The sequence below is a fragment of the Pagrus major genome, chromosome 18 (assembly GCF_040436345.1).
Source record: "Pagrus major chromosome 18, Pma_NU_1.0".
Lineage (NCBI taxonomy): Eukaryota > Metazoa > Chordata > Actinopteri > Spariformes > Sparidae > Pagrus > Pagrus major.
The window spans coordinates 28,200,489-28,220,389 of NC_133232.1; the positions used below are offsets into that span (position 1 = coordinate 28,200,489).

Here is a 19,901-nt window from a genome sequence, read left to right on the forward strand (position 1 = left end):
TGGTTGCCACCCATGTATGTCACATTTTATAAATTCATCAATGCTGACATTATTTTTTAAAATTAATTCAATGTAAATTATTTTGTATGCATTTTTTTTTGCATATGAATGTATTTATGGAGTCATTTATTTATTTATTTATTTATTATTGATTGTGGTATTTGTAGTCCTCCATACAACCAACTCCTGTTTGCTATTTAAGTTTAACAAAATATCTGTGTTAAACATTGACTGTTCATTACACTCATTACTACGGGCAAGAGTGGCCATAACAACCTCAGAAAACAAGCAGGTAAGGGTGAAATCTGCTCACACCTGTCTGAGTCATTTTCCTTGAATTACGTCATTAATAAAACGTAGCCTAGCAACCGGCGCTTCGTCTTCTCCTGTTAGCATGAACCGTTTCTGCCAACTAACCTGCCAATCAATACTCGCCTCTTGCCCTCTGCATGGCAGCCATTTGGATGCTATATCCAGAATTTGGATTCACTCACTGGTAAGGCTTTTTTTGTCTTGTTTTCAAAGTGGATGTCAGTGTAAAACATCTCAGTTTGGTAATATTTGGTCAACTTATTGAACATCTGGAAGCTGTCAGCTAGCTAGCGTTAGCTTACTGTGAAACACATTAGTTCAACACTTGTGTAGCATTTTAGCTAGCTTACTAATGTTATGGTTTCCTCAGTTCTTTACCAAAGTAACCAAAAGTAGAGATATCATGTCAGAACACACTTATGGGAAATGTTATCATTTAGCTAGCTAACTAATGTTACTGTTGGCCCAGTTCTTAAAGATCTTGCGGTATAAGTTTGATAAAGTTAGCTGTGGAAAGCAGAACAAAAGTTGATGTTAGCTCATTTTAAACAACAAATTGAAATTCTCTCAATACAATTGTGCATATTGGCCAATGTAGTACTAGTCGTGCCACATTTTCAAAAGTATAGTAAGTGTAAGTGTATGTAGTACCAGAAAAGTCATACAGTACTTGAGTAAAAGTAAAGGTATCATGTTAAAATATTGCTTTTGCAAAGGTGAAAGTCAGCCATACAAATAGTACTTGAGTACAGTTCTTAAAGTATCTGATATTAAATGTACTTAAGTATCAAAAGTACAAGTAAAAGTAAATATAGTTATATACATTTACATGTATGTTTATATGATCTATGGGTTGATCGCTTGTCAGATATATGTAACTATGTTTAAATTCGTAATGTCAAAGCTATTAAGTGGGCCACAGTCATCATGTGTGGTTTTTCTTTTGAATAAATTAAGGTTAGAAAAAAATTGGTATGTATCTTGTAAAACTTTGTGTTGCTCCTTATGGTTGTTCAGAAGCACCAGGGAGGAGTACGCCAGCAGGATGGACGTCACAGAGGAACATGTGTGAGTGATGGTCGTTGAACGAACACTCACACACTCACACTGTTTGGTTGAGTTACTTAGCAGCAATATATGAAGCTTTTGTCTGGTGTGTGTGTGTGTGTAGGACAGTGAAGGAGATGCTTGAGAAAATAGCTGAGCTGGAGTACAGTCAAAGCCAGCTGAGGGACCTGAACGGCGAGATGAGGCGCTGGCTGGATGTTGCAGATGATGAGGTGGCGGTGCTGCGCTCAGACAACGCCGACCTCAGGAAACAAGTGAAAGCGTAATTAGTCACACATGATTGTATCTACTGTTTGAACTTCCTGCGGCCTTTGACACTGGCTAAGAATCTGATGAACATATTTCATTACCTCTGGAGGTCATGTAGCCGTGTTTGTACGTCTGCAGCCTGGAGAAGATAATCAGTGAAGCTCAGCAGGTGGAAGCTGAAACTTGCGGGTCCCTCCTGGGTGATGACCTCGATTTAAAGAGACGCAGTGAACAGAAGATTCAGGAATTGGTGGGTGAGCAGAAATGGTACTTATTGTATTATGATGTAGATATTAAGCTCAGAGGTCTTCACTTTCAACTTTGCACTTGGATCTGTTTGTAACTTGGAACAGATATTTGAATGTTTTTTTGTAATTATTCAGAAATCACCATACTTTCATCCTTTACTTAATAAATTATATAATTTTAGCGTAGATTGTGTCTACTGTGTCTGTGTCAGAGTTTCGCACATACACAGTAGACAGTCAGGGACCTCATGGTGCATTCAAGTGCCCTTGTAAAACGAGAAATCGTTCCTTGAATGGCCACAAAGGTTTAAAAAGTGTTATATCGTAGGCAACTGGACTTGATTCAGTTGCTTAAGATGTAGCACTTAGAAATTACCATGACCTGGAAAGTTTTCTATTTCTTTCTTATTTTCCTGTGTTTAAATACATAGGCCTACATCTGTCATTAAATGCACCAGGTTAGAGGGTTCCTTACACAATTTACAGAACAAATTCTCTCAGAATTTCTTTCATGTCGAGGCAAAAGTGGTATCGTAACTGAAATATACCTGACCGAATCAATGTTGAATCGAATTCGGTAAATCAGTGACAATACTTATGTATAATTGGTACATTTATGGTATTTATTTTTTTTCATTTGTGTTCACCTCTGCTGCCACAATAGAGAACATAAATCATCACATTAATGTAGATTTATGGTAGACAAACCGTTACATTTCATCCAGTCAAATAGACAGATTGTTGTCATTAAATATCTCTGGGTGACCCGACATGTTGTGTTTTTATGCAGGAAAAGGAATCCACCATGATGAAGGAAGAAAATAAAAAGCTAACTGCAGAGGTACGATGTTTACATAACATAACTTTTATCGTCATTTACTGCACTTAGAAGTGATCCAGAAATCAGAAAACACCTTTTCAGCTCAAGAGCCTCCAGCAGGAGAGATGCCGGGACAAGATCGGCTTAAACGAGTTCAGGGTCTCACTTCAAACCCTCGAGGTAACTCGTCATTTTCCTCTCTCCGTCGACGATACCAGTGTTTTACATTCGGTATTTTACATCATCAATCACACTCCTGGTTTGTGTCATATTTTTCTTCAGCGTGGAATTGAAGAGGCTCAGTTGAGGCTGCAGCAACGGGATGAGATTATTCACCAGGTAGGACCTGAGACATCACTACGAGGCAGTAACCAACCGAGTCAACACCTACTTATAAATATTGATCTTTCTCTTTATAGTTCAGTGTGAATATCTTGACATTTCTTTGTCCTTCATTATTTGAACATCACATTTTTTCACGTGTGTGTTTTCTGATAGAAAGAGTTGCAGTTAAAGCACTTGGAGGAAACAGCAGAAGAGTGCTGCAACATCATAAAGGTAAAGATCATCCATTGCTATTTTGTTAAAGAAGATTCCACCTCCCTCACTCCCTGCATCAACTAAAGAAGAGACATGCACTACAGAGCAAACTGAACTATAGAGTCTCTTTCAACAGGCAAGCTGCAATTTGATATATGAGATGACACATGCACATTTCCAGCATTGTGCCTGATTACATGCACATTATTAACTCATTTACTGACCACTCTCAGATAAAGTCTTCATGTTGTGAGCCGTTAAAGTGCCTGATCATGTTTCTCTGCTCCAGGATCTCAGGCTGATCAATCAGGAGCTGAGGAAGCAGTTGGAGGAAAGACAGGATGAGGCCTCACTGTAACCCTGACACATAAAATCCTTGTGTTAAAAAATTCATGACATACACCAGGTCATCTGTGTGCACTTACTTCTTCTGTTTATTTCAGCGTTTTTCTGAATGACGCGATGGCAGAAAAAGAAGGATTGCTCAGTCGTCCTCTGTCCTTCGCAGAGGAAATTAAGCTGCTGGCGTCTTCAGCCACAGTGTCAGACTCAGACCACAGACATGTATGACTTCTTCTTCCAGATTAAGCGTAATGGCCAAAACAAACACGATTATACATCCTGTACTTCCAAAGGTGACCACTAGAGTGCGCCACTACAAAGCTCAGATTCAAACTGTCAGACAGCTGCTACCGTGACTGTAGATGTAGAAATCTGGAGATAAGTGATGTTTGTTACGTGTCTGCAGGAGGAACCTGAGACTGAGGTGCTGCTGACACTTCAGGACCTTCAGACAGAAAGGTACTTCAGATTCACATCATCAAAGTGCTCTGATAGACTTTGGTATGGGTCCGTTTTAAGTCTCCTCATTCATCATCATCCCTCCGGTTTCTCTGTTGTTGAAGGTGTCCGGGTGTTCTGGAGACAGCAGTCCACAGAGCAGTAATGTTTATGCTGTTTGTCTTCACTCTCATCATGTTGGCCTTTGTGGCTTCAGGAAGCTTGGCAGGAAACTCTGGCTTTTTTCCCACCAACACGTTATGGAGCCGTGCAAGCCGGATTTTACGGCCTTACTTCAGGGTGGAATATATGGACCCACCTCCTATTTAAGCTAAACTTCTTGTAAACATGCAAACTCTTTTTATCTGGCTGATTGCAGTTGGTTTTTTTTTAAGCTATATGTGTTTTCCTCTCAGCAGTTCACAAGGCTGAAGGTTTGATCTTATTTTAACAAAATTCTGCATGAAATCTGCAATTGAAAATTAATCATTTTGGATTTATTAGCTCTTTGGTGAAATCAGTTACAAGAATACCTAGCTTAACAAAATACATTCATTAAACTAAAGCAAACCAGGAAAACCTCTAATGATCTTTTCAATAATTATTATTGGCAATATGTGAGCGGATTGTAACGTGACGGGAAAAATGAGACCTTCCCTGTTGTTTTACTTTTTCTTTGAACTCTGTCTTAAACCATTTGTTCTTTAAGAAGGTTTTGTTTGTGTCAATATTGTACTAAAATGACAAAGATTGAAGGCCTCACGTTTGCTTTAGCTGAACTTTAAAAGTCATTCGCACAGAACGATCACTTCAGTGCAGCAGGGGTACCCAATTTTTTTCCCCTCGAGGCAAAAACTGAAACTTTAAAGTGCAACATGTATGACTTTTGGTTGAAAATATTCAAAACCTCACTAAAATGATCAACAGAATGTGACGAAATAACACTTCTGACATTATGATGTCTATGTTTTGAGCGCATAGCACGTTTATAATGCTAACTAGCTAGACCTGGCCCATCTCGGTCCAAAACTCCTTTGCTAGCGGTAAACACCAACACTTCCTCAGTACTTCCAACACCCAGTCAAGACAGCTAGCTGCAAGGCTAACTGAGCTAACGTGCTAACTGCAGCCACAGTTGGTAGCAGGTAGCAGTTACTCTGGTTACTATTTGTTCTGAATGTGAATCGAACAGGTGGCCAATTCTTACATATTGCACCTTTAATGGTGGACCATGCCACAAAAGCATTGTCATGATGCCACAATGATTATACGGGGTTTACTTTGTTTATATTTGGCGGACCCTGCCACCTTTCTAGCTTCAAACAGTGTTCTGGGGACCTTATCTTCCACTGAGAACAGCTTGTTTATTCAGATATGGAAAAGATAAATATTTGTGTTTGTTTTATTACCTCGTTAATATTGTAAATATTAAAATTCTGAGTTCAATTTTCTTCTCCAAAACTACATAGTGCCCCTTTTAAGAAAGAAATTAATTCTTAGTTAGTTTAAATAAAGATGTTTCTGCTTATTTCACCCTACATTTACTCTGGGCACACTTCATTTAAGCCCTGATGTTGAAGTTACACATAATTTGCAGTGACCACACAATGAAGCCCAGTCAGACAATCTGAAGAAGCAGTAAAGTCTGCCAGTTAAAGACCATCACTTAATGTTATTAGGCCATTTAGGTTGGTGTCTCAGCTTCTTCACTACAACATTATGAATGTCACTTAATACTTTTCCACATTTTGAATTACATGCACCAGTTAAAGTGTGTCCATGCCTCCTCGTCTTGCCAGTCGCCCCACCCAGCTGAAGGCGCTCTCTGGTGGTCTTATCTGTGTGACTCCAGGAAAACACCTCCTCTCAGACAGATCAGATTTAGGGCAAGACGGTCTGAATCTAGAGATTTTTATATAAATATATATATATATATAAAGATGCTGGCTGATGATTCATTGTGTGCCAGCTGGAGTTTGAGCTTGTGCATGTGGACGCTGCTGCTGCTGCTGCGTTGGTGCTGACAGACTGACTGGTGCTGGATGCTGAGGTGCTGATGTCAGGCCGAACCTCTCAAACATCCCCCCGGATCGTGGATGGAGCCCAGAGCTAAAATATCTCAAAGACGATAAATCGGGGAAAAAAGAAGGAAAAAACAGAGCAGTTTGATCCGGTGTGGACGCGGAGGGGAGGCGGTGTGAGGAGGAGCGGCAGCGCGGCGACATGTTCTTCTGAGCGGAGAACCGGCGGCTGGCGGGATGACGGCGCCGAGGAGACCGAGGCAGACGCGCCTCCTCCCGCGGTTCTGCGTCTGTGGAGTCGGTCTGCTCGCAGCCGCCTGGATCTTCAATTTCACTGATGTTACAGGTGCTACTCAACGAAAAATGACATAAAACTCATGTTTTCATGTTAACTAACTTGTGTTGATTAACCATGCGATTTAAATTAAATGCTTGCATTAATTATACATTTGACTTAAAACCAAAAAGAGTATTTTAGCTGCACTTGAAACACCTTAAAGTTGGGCAGATGTTAAAGCTAAACTTACTGCATTTCACAAACACTCACATTAACCCTATAGAAACTCTTATATTTAATTAATAATGTATGTATTTATATGTTATTCCTCCTCTTTAGGCTCCCATGGACACATTGTGGATCATGACGTCTCCTTATCTAAAAGACAGATCATCCAGCAGAAAGAAGACAACCAGACTGACCTTTCTACATCTGGTGAGATATTTTATCATAAGTGTGTGTGAGACAGGATCATTTATTTTTAAATTGGAATGAGGTTAGATTTAAGTCTGTGTTTTGATCTTCATGCAGTTAATGAATCTAAAGTCAGTGTGATGATGTGTGTCCTGTGTGCCGAAGCAGTGTGAGCCCCGTCTCTATTAATCTCTTTAAGTCTATTTCATCCGTGCATCGATCCACCTCTGCCCCTCATCCTTCATTTCTTCAAACTCACATGTTTAAACACAGTTCGGCCTTTGAGGACACCCGGTTGCTAGGAAACTGAATGCTGAATTTGTGGTTGGATGGCGTCTGCATCTGGAGCTGTTCAAAGTGGCTGTCCTGTCGTAATGACCTGCTGATGAGCAGCCTCTCATCAGCAGTTCTCTCATCACTTGTGTGTGTTTGTGTTTGTGTTTGTGTGTGTGCTTTGGATTTATTTGGCTGTTTGAAGGACTGAGAGAGAAACGGTGACAGCATCTTATGTTCTGATGTGAGATGGAGAGATTTTGTAGCCTATTACAGAGACTGAGCGACATATATTGAGCTTGAAAGAACCTGCTGCCTCTGGGAACACAGCACAGATTAACTTCAAGGCCTCTCAGACACTTTTCTTCAAATTACCATATTGCGGTTTTCAAGTGAATTAACTTGTGCTTGATGATAAAAATATCCCGTTGGATCAAAAACTAAGTCATGTGACAGGTTGTCATGATATCACACCATGTCTGTGTCCACATCACTACACGTGATGCACATGTTCGCTGCACAATGTCTCCTCTGTGCGGGATCTTCTCTACTTTTTTGTCACTCGCGTGTGTGACCTTCATCTTCACTGGAGGTTTTATAAATCCTGACTCACGACAATCAGAAAACCTTGTGGGGAAGGCCACCTGGGAGGCAGCTATCCAGATTGTTGTTTTGCACCGCCTCATAATAAAAGATTTTTTTATGGCGCAGTGAGTCGTGGTGTTTGTTTGATCTTGCAGTAGAGCAGAACACTCCCTTACAGTTGGAAAGAGGGTGATCGTGACGCATTGACGAATTAGATGACTCTGAGGGTTGACTTTACAGGAATCGCTTTTGGAAACAGAATGGTTGATTACCTTTCTGCAGCTGCATGAAGTCACAAGAGCAGCGAAAAACTCAATTATAATGCAACCAAACAAGTTTAGTCACATGATTGTGGCAACGCTTTAACCTCAAGCTGTCTGGGCCCTTTCAGCCGAGGGATACAACTGGACACACATCCAACAAAGTCACAGACACACGTGACTGGAGCTTCACAGTAGAGCTGTAAACAAGTGATTAATCTGCTTATTATTTTTCTCGATTAATCAATAAAAAATAAATGGCAATTACAATTTTCTACAGCCCAAGGCGGTGTCGACAAATTGCCTATTTTGTCTGATCAACAGTCCCAACCCAAGGATATTCAACTTACAATCAAATGAGACAAAGAACAGCAAGCAAGAAATACAATTCTATACTATACATATAAAACATTACATAACACAAGTTGCAAAGTGCTTTACAGGGAGAGGAAAGGGGAAAGTAGAGAAGAGACAGATGACAAAAGAAAAACAAGGAGAAATGTGCTCTGATTTGACGTCTCTGTCAGAAGCTGTTCCAAAGTCAAGCAGCGAAGCAAAAAGCTTGACCTTTGTTCAGCCAGAAGACCCAGAAGACTTGAGGCTGCTCTCAGGGGCCAAAGTGCACAACAGCTCCCTTAAATACAGAGCTGCACGACCATGAAATGGCTTAATTCAAAAGTCAAATCATAAAATCAATCCTAAAGGTCACAGGGAGCCAGTGGAAAGGCAGAATATCAACAAATCTTCAAATTTGAGATGTTGAAACCAGGGAATGTTCTGTGTTATTGCATGAAAGATTACTTAAACAATGAATTGATTAATCTACCAGTTGTTTTGTAGTTCAGGGGTTCCCCTCGTTTTATACAGCATCATTAGGTAACTCTGTCTATCTCTTCTCCAGCCGTCGGAGATTTTCCTGAAGACGTCTTTACTCTGGAGCAGAGGAGACACGGAGCGGTACTCCTCCACGTTCTCTGTGTGAGTGTCAACTCTGACTGAATTTGAAATGAAAGAAGCTTCATTTTGTTGCAGCGAACCCACAAGTGCATGTATAATAATGTGTCTCTGTATTTCACAGGCTATCTACATGTTTCATGCGCTGGCCATCGTTTGTGACGTTTACTTTGTGCCATCACTGGAAAAAGTATCAGAGGTATGAGCTACAGACACATCCAACGTGGTGGTCAATAAAATAATGTCCACATACAGTATAGTTTTTCATGTTTTCTAGGTGTTGCTAAAACATCTGTTTATTTACCTTCAAACCTTTAAAGGCTAATGATGGAGTTATTCTCTTCTCATTTTTCTTTTTGTATTTTCCACAAAAAGACGTAAGCCAACAGTGCATTAGTCCATCTTTCACTACTTTCTGACTTCCCAGTCTGTGGCCCCAAGCAAATTTGTTTAAAAACGTAAATCTTTAATAATGAATTACGAATATATTGTTTGAATTTTTTCAGACAAGAAAAGTAAATAGTGCGTTTGTTGGGGACTACGATCGTTGGCGTTTTCCAGGAAATTACAACCTCAAAAAATACCATATAAAATACCTACACAACAAGTTTTTTTTGCCATTGTTTGGCCTGATACTGGTTTATAGGTGAGATATAGAGCAAGAAATGTGAAAAAAAACATTCATGCAAACTTTAAATCAAGCTACAGTGGAAGAAGCTCATGTCCATCATAATAAAGGAACATGTCAGCCAGCGCTACACTGTGGTTCTTATGTGTCTTTAACGTTTTTGCACAACAGTGGAGATCTGTGGCTGAATAAAGCTTTAGATACACTGATCAGTACATTGCTTTTGGATTCATTGACAATAAGAAAAATGTATGATATCACCCCTCTCATCCTTAAATCTGTTTTAACTCCTTATTGTCCTCAAGAATCTTCAGCTCAGTCAGGATGTTGCTGGGGCAACGTTCATGGCAGCTGGGAGCTCCGCCCCCGAGCTCTTCACCTCTTTGATTGGTCAGTATGATGCTTTTCAAATCAATTACTCACTCTTATGTGTTAGCCCGGTGATTGCTCCATCAGCACTCCAATTACCTGCAATCAAATACTTCTTCACCTGATTATGGTTGAGATGAGTCAAGGACACATAGGCAGAGGCACTGATTTTAAGTAGGTGCAAACAAAGACAGCGAGAAGAAGAGCGTGTTTTTCTTTTTTTTTTGCTCGATGGGAAGCAAAATACTACCAAGGCACAGGTGTTATCGTTCATTAATTATTCTTTGTTTCAGTAAATGTGAAATTAAAAGATAAAAATACACTTTGAGCAGAAAAGAACAAAGAAATTGTGAAGCAATCAGATCAAAGTTTCCATGATGAAATTTAGACTAAAGCAGACAGACACCATCACACACATGTTTTGAAACGCGAGAAACTACAACACTGTTGGGGATTTATCCTTGATACATTGCACAGTTTATTAAAATGGCATTGAAACATGTGTATTAGTGTGACTTTGCCTCTGAATCCATGCGGCTTAAGGACATTTTCTCATATATTGCCTCTGAAATAATCCAATTTATTCACAAAGGAAAAAAAGTCGACTTTAAAAAGTATCGGTGTGACATGAGGTGTTATGAAGACAATATTCCACAATCAGTAGAATGAGATAAAAGACGTCTGCCCAGCCGCGGTGCTTATGAACCAAAGATGCAATATTTCTGTCCGGAGGAGAAAGATACAAGTCTAACAATCCATCATTTCTTACAGATTGTCGTATTGAATTTATTTTTGCTGATGATTTATGACTCACTCCTTCCTGTTCTGTGTTTTCAGGGGTGTTTATCACAAAGGGAGACGTGGGTGTGGGAACCATCGTTGGATCAGCTGTCTTTAATGTCCTGGTCATCATCGGCCTCTGCGGTATCTTCGCTGGACAGGTACGTACACTTTGTTCAGACCTGAAGCTTAAAAGAGGACTCACCAATCATTTTCACAACAATAACAGAACAAGAGACAAAATAAGAACTGGCTAACTCTTTTTGTGACGGGGTAAAAACAGTGATCACATGATAGATCTTTCACTCTTCACTGATTTAAATGTACTATATTTGTCTCCTCTCTGCAGCCCATCACTCTGAGCTGGTGGCCGTTGTTTCGAGATGCTGTTTTCTATATCCTGTCCATAGTGGTGCTCATCCTGGTGAGAAATCCTCCAGTAAATAAGAAAGTGTCTGGCAGGGAATTAATTTTAAGAGTTTGGCAGGGAATTAATCTTGTATTGGCTGAGTCATTGGAGCGAAGAAATCAATTTGCTTTGCACCAACCACAAGTGAAAGACTGGAATAAATAAAGTGCAATATTTAGTTTAACTCCTGCGTTTATCCGACTACAAACTACAGATGATGGCTGTAATGATATCGGATTTTTACCTAAACGATTATCGTGGCTAAAAGAAGTAACAATAAAGACATGATCACGATATCTGTAGAAATTGTTCGTAATTCAACGCTCACACAAGCTAACTTTATTCAGGTGAGGGTAGAGTGTCTCACTCTTGTCTGTCATTTCCTCCGACATGATTTGAATGGCAGTAGTAGCCACACACTGTGGTAGTAATTAGTTAGCTCGTTACTGAGTCTTCTTTTATCGTTTTATGGCGGGTGGCAACCAGCATTTAGGTGAACCACCTGCTATGACAAAGTGAGAACGGAAAGACACGGAAATGATTTAAGAGGCTCTGGTTTATTTACACAATATTATCCTATGTGTGAATTTCTGAGGTGTAATTAAAGTATATTTTAATTTTTTTGCAGGTGATCTATGATGAAAAAGTCTTGTGGTAAGACTGTAATGATTTTTTAACAAGCAGCAGTCTCTGTTTTTTGGATATCTGATCAGTTTGTGGTTGTGATGAATGTCGTATTTAGGGATCTGTGACTTTGTTTTTTGTGCATGTTTCAGGTGGGAGACCATCATCCTGATCTCTATGTACGGAATCTACATAATAATTATGAAGTGAGTCTCTTTCTCTGCCTTTTCATATTTCCATCCTGTTGATATCAAGTCACCACATGCTCTGTCTTTGCCCACTAAAGACACAACATCTTGGTGTGTGTGTAAGGTTCAACAGATCTCTGCATAGCCTGGTGGAGAGACACTGCAGCAGGGCAGGTCAACCGTGTCTGAGCAGCCTGCGACGGACGACTGCGGTAGGAAGCATTGGAGACTGTGACAACGACATGGTACCGCTGAAGCCAGGTGCAGGAGCTCGTGTTTGTACGTGTGCATGCGTTCATCCATCACATCATAAACTTCCCTCCGTCTCTGAGCAGCGTTCAGCAGACCTAGTGACACAGTTTAGGCTGCCAGTTAGACTCATTTCTGTTCCCCTGTTGATTTCCAACAGGCCAAAATAGAACTAGACCACATTGAAGATTTTTTTCTCCACTTTTTGTCGCTCCATCACTCTGTCCTCTTTGTCTATCATCTTTGTCTAACTATCATCTACTTCCCAATATCACCTCCTGCTAACCTCTGTCCATCTGCCCACACTTTCCCCAGATTCATGTGTGGTGGCCGGCCAGGATTCAGGAGTGGTGATGGTGGATGAGATGCTGAACATGCACTCCCACCAACTCTCCTTCTCAGAGGCAAGCCTTCGCCTTCTCATCACCCCGCATTTTCCCCCCTTCACCCGCCTGCGCATGGCAGGACGCATGGTCATCAACGAGGTACACTGCACGCGCTCACACCCTCCACATAACATCAAGTTCCCCTGGGTCTTTCGGCTCGTTCGGTGGGTATTTAAACCGTCAAATCAAAAGGGATATATTTGTAAAATTACCATAAATATAAAGAAGGATCACCACCCTCGCTCATCCATTAGTTAGTTAGTAGTTTCATGCAATTCACAATATGTGTAAAATAGACTTCATATCTAACTGACGCTATTAACTCATTTCATTTGACAAGATTAGCACAATGTTTGGCCATTTGAACTGGGAAATGTGTTATTTTTGTGACATTTAATTTAAAATCTTATTTAAATATTATTATTAAAAAGCATTTTAATCAAGTGTCAGGTCAGGGTCAGGAATGTAACATTAACATTTACATTTATTTTATAACTTGGTTAAGTTTGAACTTCACATAAGGGTAGTGCAACCGACTCCACGTGTGTTTAAACCAGCAAAACCTGAATTTCCAACTGAAGGTGAACTGGTTTTCACTGAGAACAAAAAAAGAAAAGTTTTCTGTATCTTTATTTTATTATAATGCAGAAGGGGGTGCAAGCTCAGTGTGTCACAGAAAGTTTAACCTCTTTAAGCAGAAAAGTAGTGCCAGGCGCGGATATTTAGACCGAATCGAGCACTGTGACAGAAATGGAGCAGAAAACAAAGAAAATGTGCAACATCATATTGACTCAAATATTGAAAAAAACCGTCATCAGCAGAATTCAGTGAGTCCGTCTTCACTTCACAAGCTGTTGGAGAATTTCACTGAAACTAAGATAAACATTTCTGTCGACCTTGATGAGAATTTAGTTTCTCACTTCTTTTTTTTGTTAACAGGCCTTCATCTCAGCTTGGTGGTAAACTTTTTCTTAAAATTATTATATCTTTAGTTGCCTTACTGATTTGTTCAATTTGGTAAAGGGTTAATAATTTTAAGATACTACTCACAGTACAGTTTTTGTACAGAAGGCTTGAAGGTAGACAGAAAAATTGAGAGAATACATTTGTGCGACCAGATCCTGTTTGCTGGACGCCATCTGATAAGCCCAGAAAACGCACTCACGCACATACAGATTGCTGCCCAATCCATAACATTATCCCGGACACAAAAGAAACCAAGAACTCAATCGCCAAATCAGCTACCTCGCTCTCTCTGCTCTCCTGCATGTGTGCTTGCCTTTTCTAGTGCCAAATTAAAGTGCGACTGCCACTGCTGCCTCTCCTCTGTGCCGTGCTCCTGATCAATGCTTTCCAAACCCCCTCTGGTGAATGTGCCTGACTGCCTGATCACTCCTCCTGCCAGTTCTCATATCGTTAGCTACAGTCAGATGAAGTCATTACCATAATCCTGCTGCAGTTTTTCTCATGTCAGTTTGTTTCTTCTTCTTTTTTTTTTCATTTTCCTCTGACTTCTCTCCCCACCCACAGAGGCAGAGGCTGATTCGGGCTCGAGTCGGCCCAGAGGAGGGGGCGGCTTCGGGGGAGGAAAGTTTGGGTGCTAACGGGGCATGGGGGAGGGAGAATGGGTTGGTGGCTGAGGGAGAGACGCAGCCGCTGGAGGGAGAGAGGGAGAGTGGTAAAGAGACGGGGGGAGAGACAGGTGAGGGAGCACAGCCTAAAGAGGAAGAGGAGGAGGAGGAAGATCAGGAGGAAGGAGAGGAGGAGAACTCTCCTTTCAAACCCTTTGTACTGCCCGGTGAGTGGTGAATGAAAGTCGACACTCACACAGAGGATGCATGAGAATGAATAGCTTGTGGATCAAATATTTTTAGCAACGATGGAACAAAAGGAAATAAAACTCAAGAACTAAACTATTTATTTTACTAAAGGAGACATATTATGACATATTATTATTATTATGGGAGAGATGAGCTTCTGGTTGTGTGGACCTGAAAAAGTATAATATGTCTCCTTTAATGCACACATTTAGATTACATGATGACATTATTTTCACTGATAGGTCACGTCTCTCTCGTCAGAGTGTTGCTTCATAAATAATTAGCAATGCTGAAAACACTGATTAATTTTTGCATCTAAGCTATGTGATTACGTGCACTCCGAATCCGACGGGTTTCCTCAAGATTTTTTGTTACGTTGAATATTGTTTTCAATAGATGTTAGTTGTTAGCTTAGGGTGATGTGCACACATTTCAACAGCATTTAAAATATGATTTGGTTACTGGAGAATGTGATTAAGGATCTCCAGAGGCTCTAAATTCTGCGCAACTTTGACTGTTTTTTGAACGTTTTAAGACTGGCTGACTAGTTTAAACTTCAAATGTCAGGGAAATTAGTCATTCCGAACGTCCCTGACTAAAAGGCCCTTTTGTGCCTTCCTGTTTGCACTTTGACTGTATCTGAAGAGCCACGAAGATCTGGCAAATCAGACAGGTTCCTCAACATTGTGAAAATGAAGTTCCCAACAGGTTCTTGGTTCCTGAGACAATCTCTTGTGACAGAAATGCCTTATTGGATAGACAGTTGCACAAGGCAGAAAAATGTGACAGAGAAAAATGCCAGAAAAACAGTTAAACCGAGTGGCCAAAGAAGGAGGATTTCTCTGACTGGAAAGATGCCTGTTGGAGAAAATGCTTCCAACTTTAATCAGCAGAATGGCCAAGAGTCATCAAAAAGATTAGTCTTCGTGTTTTTTCAGTAGACTTGCCAAATTCAGGAAAGACCAGTGAAAAGCTCCATTAATGCAGCTGACCACAGGACAAGATGTCATCTGTTGATCTCTAGAAACTTTTTGGCAACTCTTTTCAAGTCAGTGCTACTGTGGCCAACATAGCTGCTTCTTTTTTGGCTTTTGTCACCTCGTAATGTTTTATAGTGTCTAGATGGCTTTATTACTACTGTAATGGAGATAATTAAAAAGAGATGAAGACTCACAGACACACAGGCCGTGCCACATGAATAATTTAGATGCTCAGATGAATCTGTAATGATCCCTGTGGGGAAACTTGTGTGTTTGCGTGTGCTGTCATCATTTCCTCAGATGGTTGGTGTGATCGTCTGAAATGGCTGCTCTCTTGGCCCGTGAGCATCCTGCTTCACTTCACCATCCCCGACTGTAACCTGCCGCGATGGGAGCGCTGGTACCTACTCACCTTCCTGTCCTCCACGCTGTGGATAGCCCTCTTCTCCTACCTCATGGTCTGGATGGTATGAAACACACTAGTGCCACGCACACACACACTCACGCACACGTGTACATATACACAGCCGGTTTCCTCTGTGTTTTCTGTCCAGGTGACCATAATCAGCTACACACTTGGAATCCCAGAAGTCATCATGGGAATCACGTTCCTGGCAGCCGGCACCAGCGTCCCTGACTGTATGGCCAGCCTCATCGTCGCCCGACAAGGTCTTGTGGATGCACATGTGTTGAGCTTTTAGCTTTTAGTTACAAAACTAAATCCAGATATTGAACATGAAGGTTCATACTGGTTTGAAAGAACATTTTTAACACAAGGTCCACGAACAAGCTTTCAACTGAATCTCAAAGTCTCGATCTTCAGAGGTTGAGTGGTCTGGAAAAAGCTGGTGTCAAACCAGTTTCCAAATATATACGACATGGTTGGCCTTCAAGTGACCTTTTCTGAAAACAGCAGAAACAGAGACACCAAATTATTCATGCTAAACGGTAACATTTAAAATCTGTCGAGCAGCACTGTACATATACATAACATATAACATACATATTTTGAATGATAATTTCTGTTCAGTGTCACTGAAATTGGATCTTTCTTACTAGAAAATAATCTGTCAACACCTCTTTACTTTCTCTTAATGGACATTTAGTGTGTAGGGTGTTTTCACCATTGTGGATTACATTTCAGACTCTATTACTCTGTATCACAGCGGAGAAGGTAAATTATTAGTGTACTTTCTCTCCCAGAGTTATGCTATAGATTTCATTTTTTTTCTCTTTATATGTCAACTGTTGCAGGGATGGGCGACATGGCTGTGTCCAACTCTATTGGCAGTAACATCTTTGATGTGCTGCTGGGTCTGGGCTTCCCCTGGGCGCTGAGGACTCTCATAGTCAGCTATGGATCAGTGGTAACGTCTCCTGTTTTTCTGTCTAACATCTTGACCCGTGATCCCAAAAGCAGAAAGACATCCTTGTGTTGTCGTCTGAACACATGTTCACCTGTTCCCCACTTGAGTCAGAGAGAGTTATTAGTCACATCCTCTTTTAAGTGAAAAATATTTCAACAGAGGTTGACAGCTACAATATTTAGAAGGTCTCATATATCTGAACATTCAACATGAAAGTATCACTCCTTTCTCCCCTTACCACAATTAGTGGTGTCCCTCTTTCAATAAGAAATCTCTCTGTAGTTTTATCGTAAACATATTTTTTTTCCCCATTTTATAAATACTTCTTATCAGCAGGTTTAGTAACGACTGCAGCGTGCCTGGTTTAATTGGGGTTGGGGACAATTGTTGCAAGCCACCTCCCTCTCACTCCTCTATATCCCTTATCACCTCTTCACTGTCCACTGATACATGATAAAGGCAAAAAATACTTCTAAAAAACAGATTTAAATCTGAATATTTTTTATCAAATCATAGAAATTAAGAAACATCTCTCTTTGTAGTATATAAGAATGAAGTCATTCTTTTAAAAATCAACAGCAAGAAACAACAGCCCGGTTTAACTGAGTGGACTTTTTAAGACACATTAAGTGATTTGTTCCTGCTTTGTCCTGTCTGGTTTTTAGGTGACAATCAACAGCAAAGGTCTGGTGTACTCAGTGATTCTGCTGTTGGCCTCAGTCACACTCACTGTGAGTAGATGTTCACCGTCTCTGTATGAGAGTTTGTTGCCTGTTTGCCCTGTGATTTTCATCTTATCTTCTTCCTGTAAAGGCCTGACAGCCCACCACTCTGTTGTCAGACTCAGAAAGAAATATGAGATTATATTCATGGCAGTGCAACAGGAAATGAAGCTCTGTCTCTTCCTGTCCGCCCCCCTCAGGTCCTGTGTGTCCACCTGAACTGCTGGAGATTGGACCGCAGGCTGGGACTCTGCCTCCTTATGCTCTACGTCATCTTCCTCCTTTGCTCCGTCGGCTTCGAGAAGCTGTAGAGGACACACACATACACACCCTCCCCACGCACAGATTCATACAAAAAGGACTCACAAACAAGTGTTTTCCACCTTCACTGCTGCCATTGTTAATCAAAAGTACGGACAGATGAATTTTCATCTCATTTCGCGGTGGCTGTACATGTCTGAGCGGCTGCCTGAAAGCTGCATTGTTTACCTTTGATAAACGAGTATTTTACATAGTTTTGTACCGAGCACCTCCAGCCCAGATGTTGTGACATCAAAGCCAACTGATAATGCACTATGTCTCACAGCAAATTTATAAAGTGTTGAATTTGTATTCTGAAACCAAGAATATTGTATAAGGAACCCCAAAGTGTGTTAGTTTACCGACTGAAAGGAAGATTTCTTAAGGCGAGGTAATCAATCAGGCAACAAGTCGATTGTTAGTTTAGGACAGTTTATTCACACGTGTGACAAAGTACAAAAGATCCCAACTTTATTTATAGTGGATAGTGTGTAGGTGCATATATGTTGACGTCTGTGTGTGTGAGGGATGTATGTGTATAAATCCAAGTGAGCTGTAATGAGTGGAGATGTGCATGAGTATAGAAGTTTATGTCTGTGTGTAGCTCCACATGAATCGACACTTTGCCAGATTAAATACAAAATACAGAAGGGTCGCTCCATACCAGCTCACCTAGACCTGAAACTTGCTTTACTCCAAATACTTTTCTAGTTATGACTTTTTTTAAGTTTGGCCCTCAGAGCTAAATTGAATTACTTTTGCTGTAATGTGTGTATTCGAAGCCTCACAGATCGCTTATTTTTCACTGGATTGGGTGGAAATTTGTCCTGAACATCCAAGAGACCTTAAAAATAATGTGTCATCATTTAAATAGTTTACAGTAATCCGATTAATAACAATGAATCCTGTCACCTAAATGACGAAGCTTTCATTTTCAAAAAATCATAGTCCTCACTAGTTTTCACCTTCTTGTAACCGAAGGTTGGTTCTTCAAACATTCATAACTAAGAAAGTATTTATAGTACAGCTACAGGATTTTACAAGAATTACACATGAATTCTTCTGAGAAAATCCATGAAGTGAACTGAGAAGTTCTGGATTCTGGGTGAGATGGCATGAAATGACCCACAGGTCTGTACAGACGTGCAACAAGACAAGGCTACATTCTCTGTCCTTACATTAAACCCAGAGTACTGCCACATGCTGACTCCTGATAAGCCTTTGGACCCTTGTAGCTCATCCCACACAAACATGAAAGGTTTCAGCCTTGAGTACAACCTATAAAAGTATATATAAAAAGTATATGAAAGTTGATATGGAATGATTATGTTAATACAAAATATTAAATGTGATTTTCTCAGGTCAGCATACAAAAAACACCTTTCACTTATTTAAACTTTATGACTGCCACAAGTAACCTCAATGAACAGATGCTCATACATGAACGTTTATATAGTTGCTTCTCAGTGCGTGCGGTTATTTTCTGTACAGTTCAGTGTGAACTTTTCATCACGCCTTTGTGTCTGTAGTTGTGAACAGCAAAGCATGGCTGATCATCACGCTCCTGATAATTGCACTAAGCCGCTGTTGTCTTGGCCTTGTACAGAACGTAGGCCCCCTTCCCTCTCTTTCCAAAAAGCTTCTCGGCACAGAGGTGGTGTGAACACAAGCTGTTTGTGAATGTGTCTGGAAAGAGTCCTCGAGTGTATGTTGTTGTTGAGTGCTATTAAAATGTTTTGCTCTGTGAGGTTTCTCGTCTGCGTCTCACAACTGTCTTTCACCTGCACTGAAAGTTCATAAATGTAACGAGAATAAGAGCCACGTATGTGGAATCAAACCAGAGCTCTCTAGATTTCAACATTTTCCCAACAGTTTGGTTGAGTTATGCTAATGAAGAGAAATACATTAAAACTCTGGCGTTTTATTTGATGACCTTTAAAAAGACAAGGTTGCATTCACAGCATAAAATGTTTATTTATGATCAATATTACCAAATTAAAGGGGGAAAATGAGAACATTCAATTTCCCTTTATACTGTGCAAGTCACATATTCTTCTAACCTCTGTATTTAGTGACACAGTTCAGTTTAATATGTCCTCAGAGGTAATGAACATCTGTTACCGGTGTGGAGCACATACTTTTTACATAGCTTCAAGGGGCATTGTGTCATTTAGGATAAGAAATTCAAACTCAAAATTTAGAGGAATGCTGCGACGCCATTTTGCTGTGAGGCTCCAGAAATGTTTTGTGAACTATGAAACATCACCCAATGTTCCAC

At 40.4% G+C, this 19,901-nt stretch overlaps 2 protein-coding genes across 2 annotated transcripts; both read left to right on the plus strand.

Annotated features, from left to right (window-relative positions):
* The first annotated feature begins 430 nt into the window (after positions 1–430).
* On the plus strand, positions 431–3,807 carry LOC141013021 (uncharacterized). The gene is made up of 10 exons (XM_073486560.1): positions 431–496; positions 1,330–1,380; positions 1,484–1,642; positions 1,768–1,879; positions 2,668–2,718; positions 2,800–2,877; positions 2,980–3,036; positions 3,196–3,255; positions 3,527–3,591; positions 3,681–3,807. Exons 2-10 carry the CDS (start codon positions 1,358–1,360, stop codon positions 3,805–3,807), a joined length of 732 nt encoding a protein of 243 aa, XP_073342661.1. The 5' UTR covers positions 431–496; positions 1,330–1,357.
* Positions 3,808–6,275: 2,468 nt separating this feature from the next.
* On the plus strand, positions 6,276–17,634 carry slc24a6a (solute carrier family 24 member 6a). The gene is made up of 17 exons (XM_073487192.1): positions 6,276–6,384; positions 6,655–6,750; positions 8,749–8,825; positions 8,926–9,000; positions 9,735–9,819; positions 10,636–10,739; positions 10,928–11,002; positions 11,616–11,641; positions 11,764–11,817; positions 11,924–12,060; positions 12,364–12,533; positions 13,965–14,232; positions 15,535–15,701; positions 15,789–15,903; positions 16,489–16,601; positions 17,267–17,332; positions 17,524–17,634. The coding sequence occupies exons 1-17, from the start codon at positions 6,276–6,278 to the stop codon at positions 17,632–17,634; spliced, it is 1,848 nt and encodes a 615-aa protein (XP_073343293.1).
* The last annotated feature ends 2,267 nt before the right edge of the window (positions 17,635–19,901 follow it).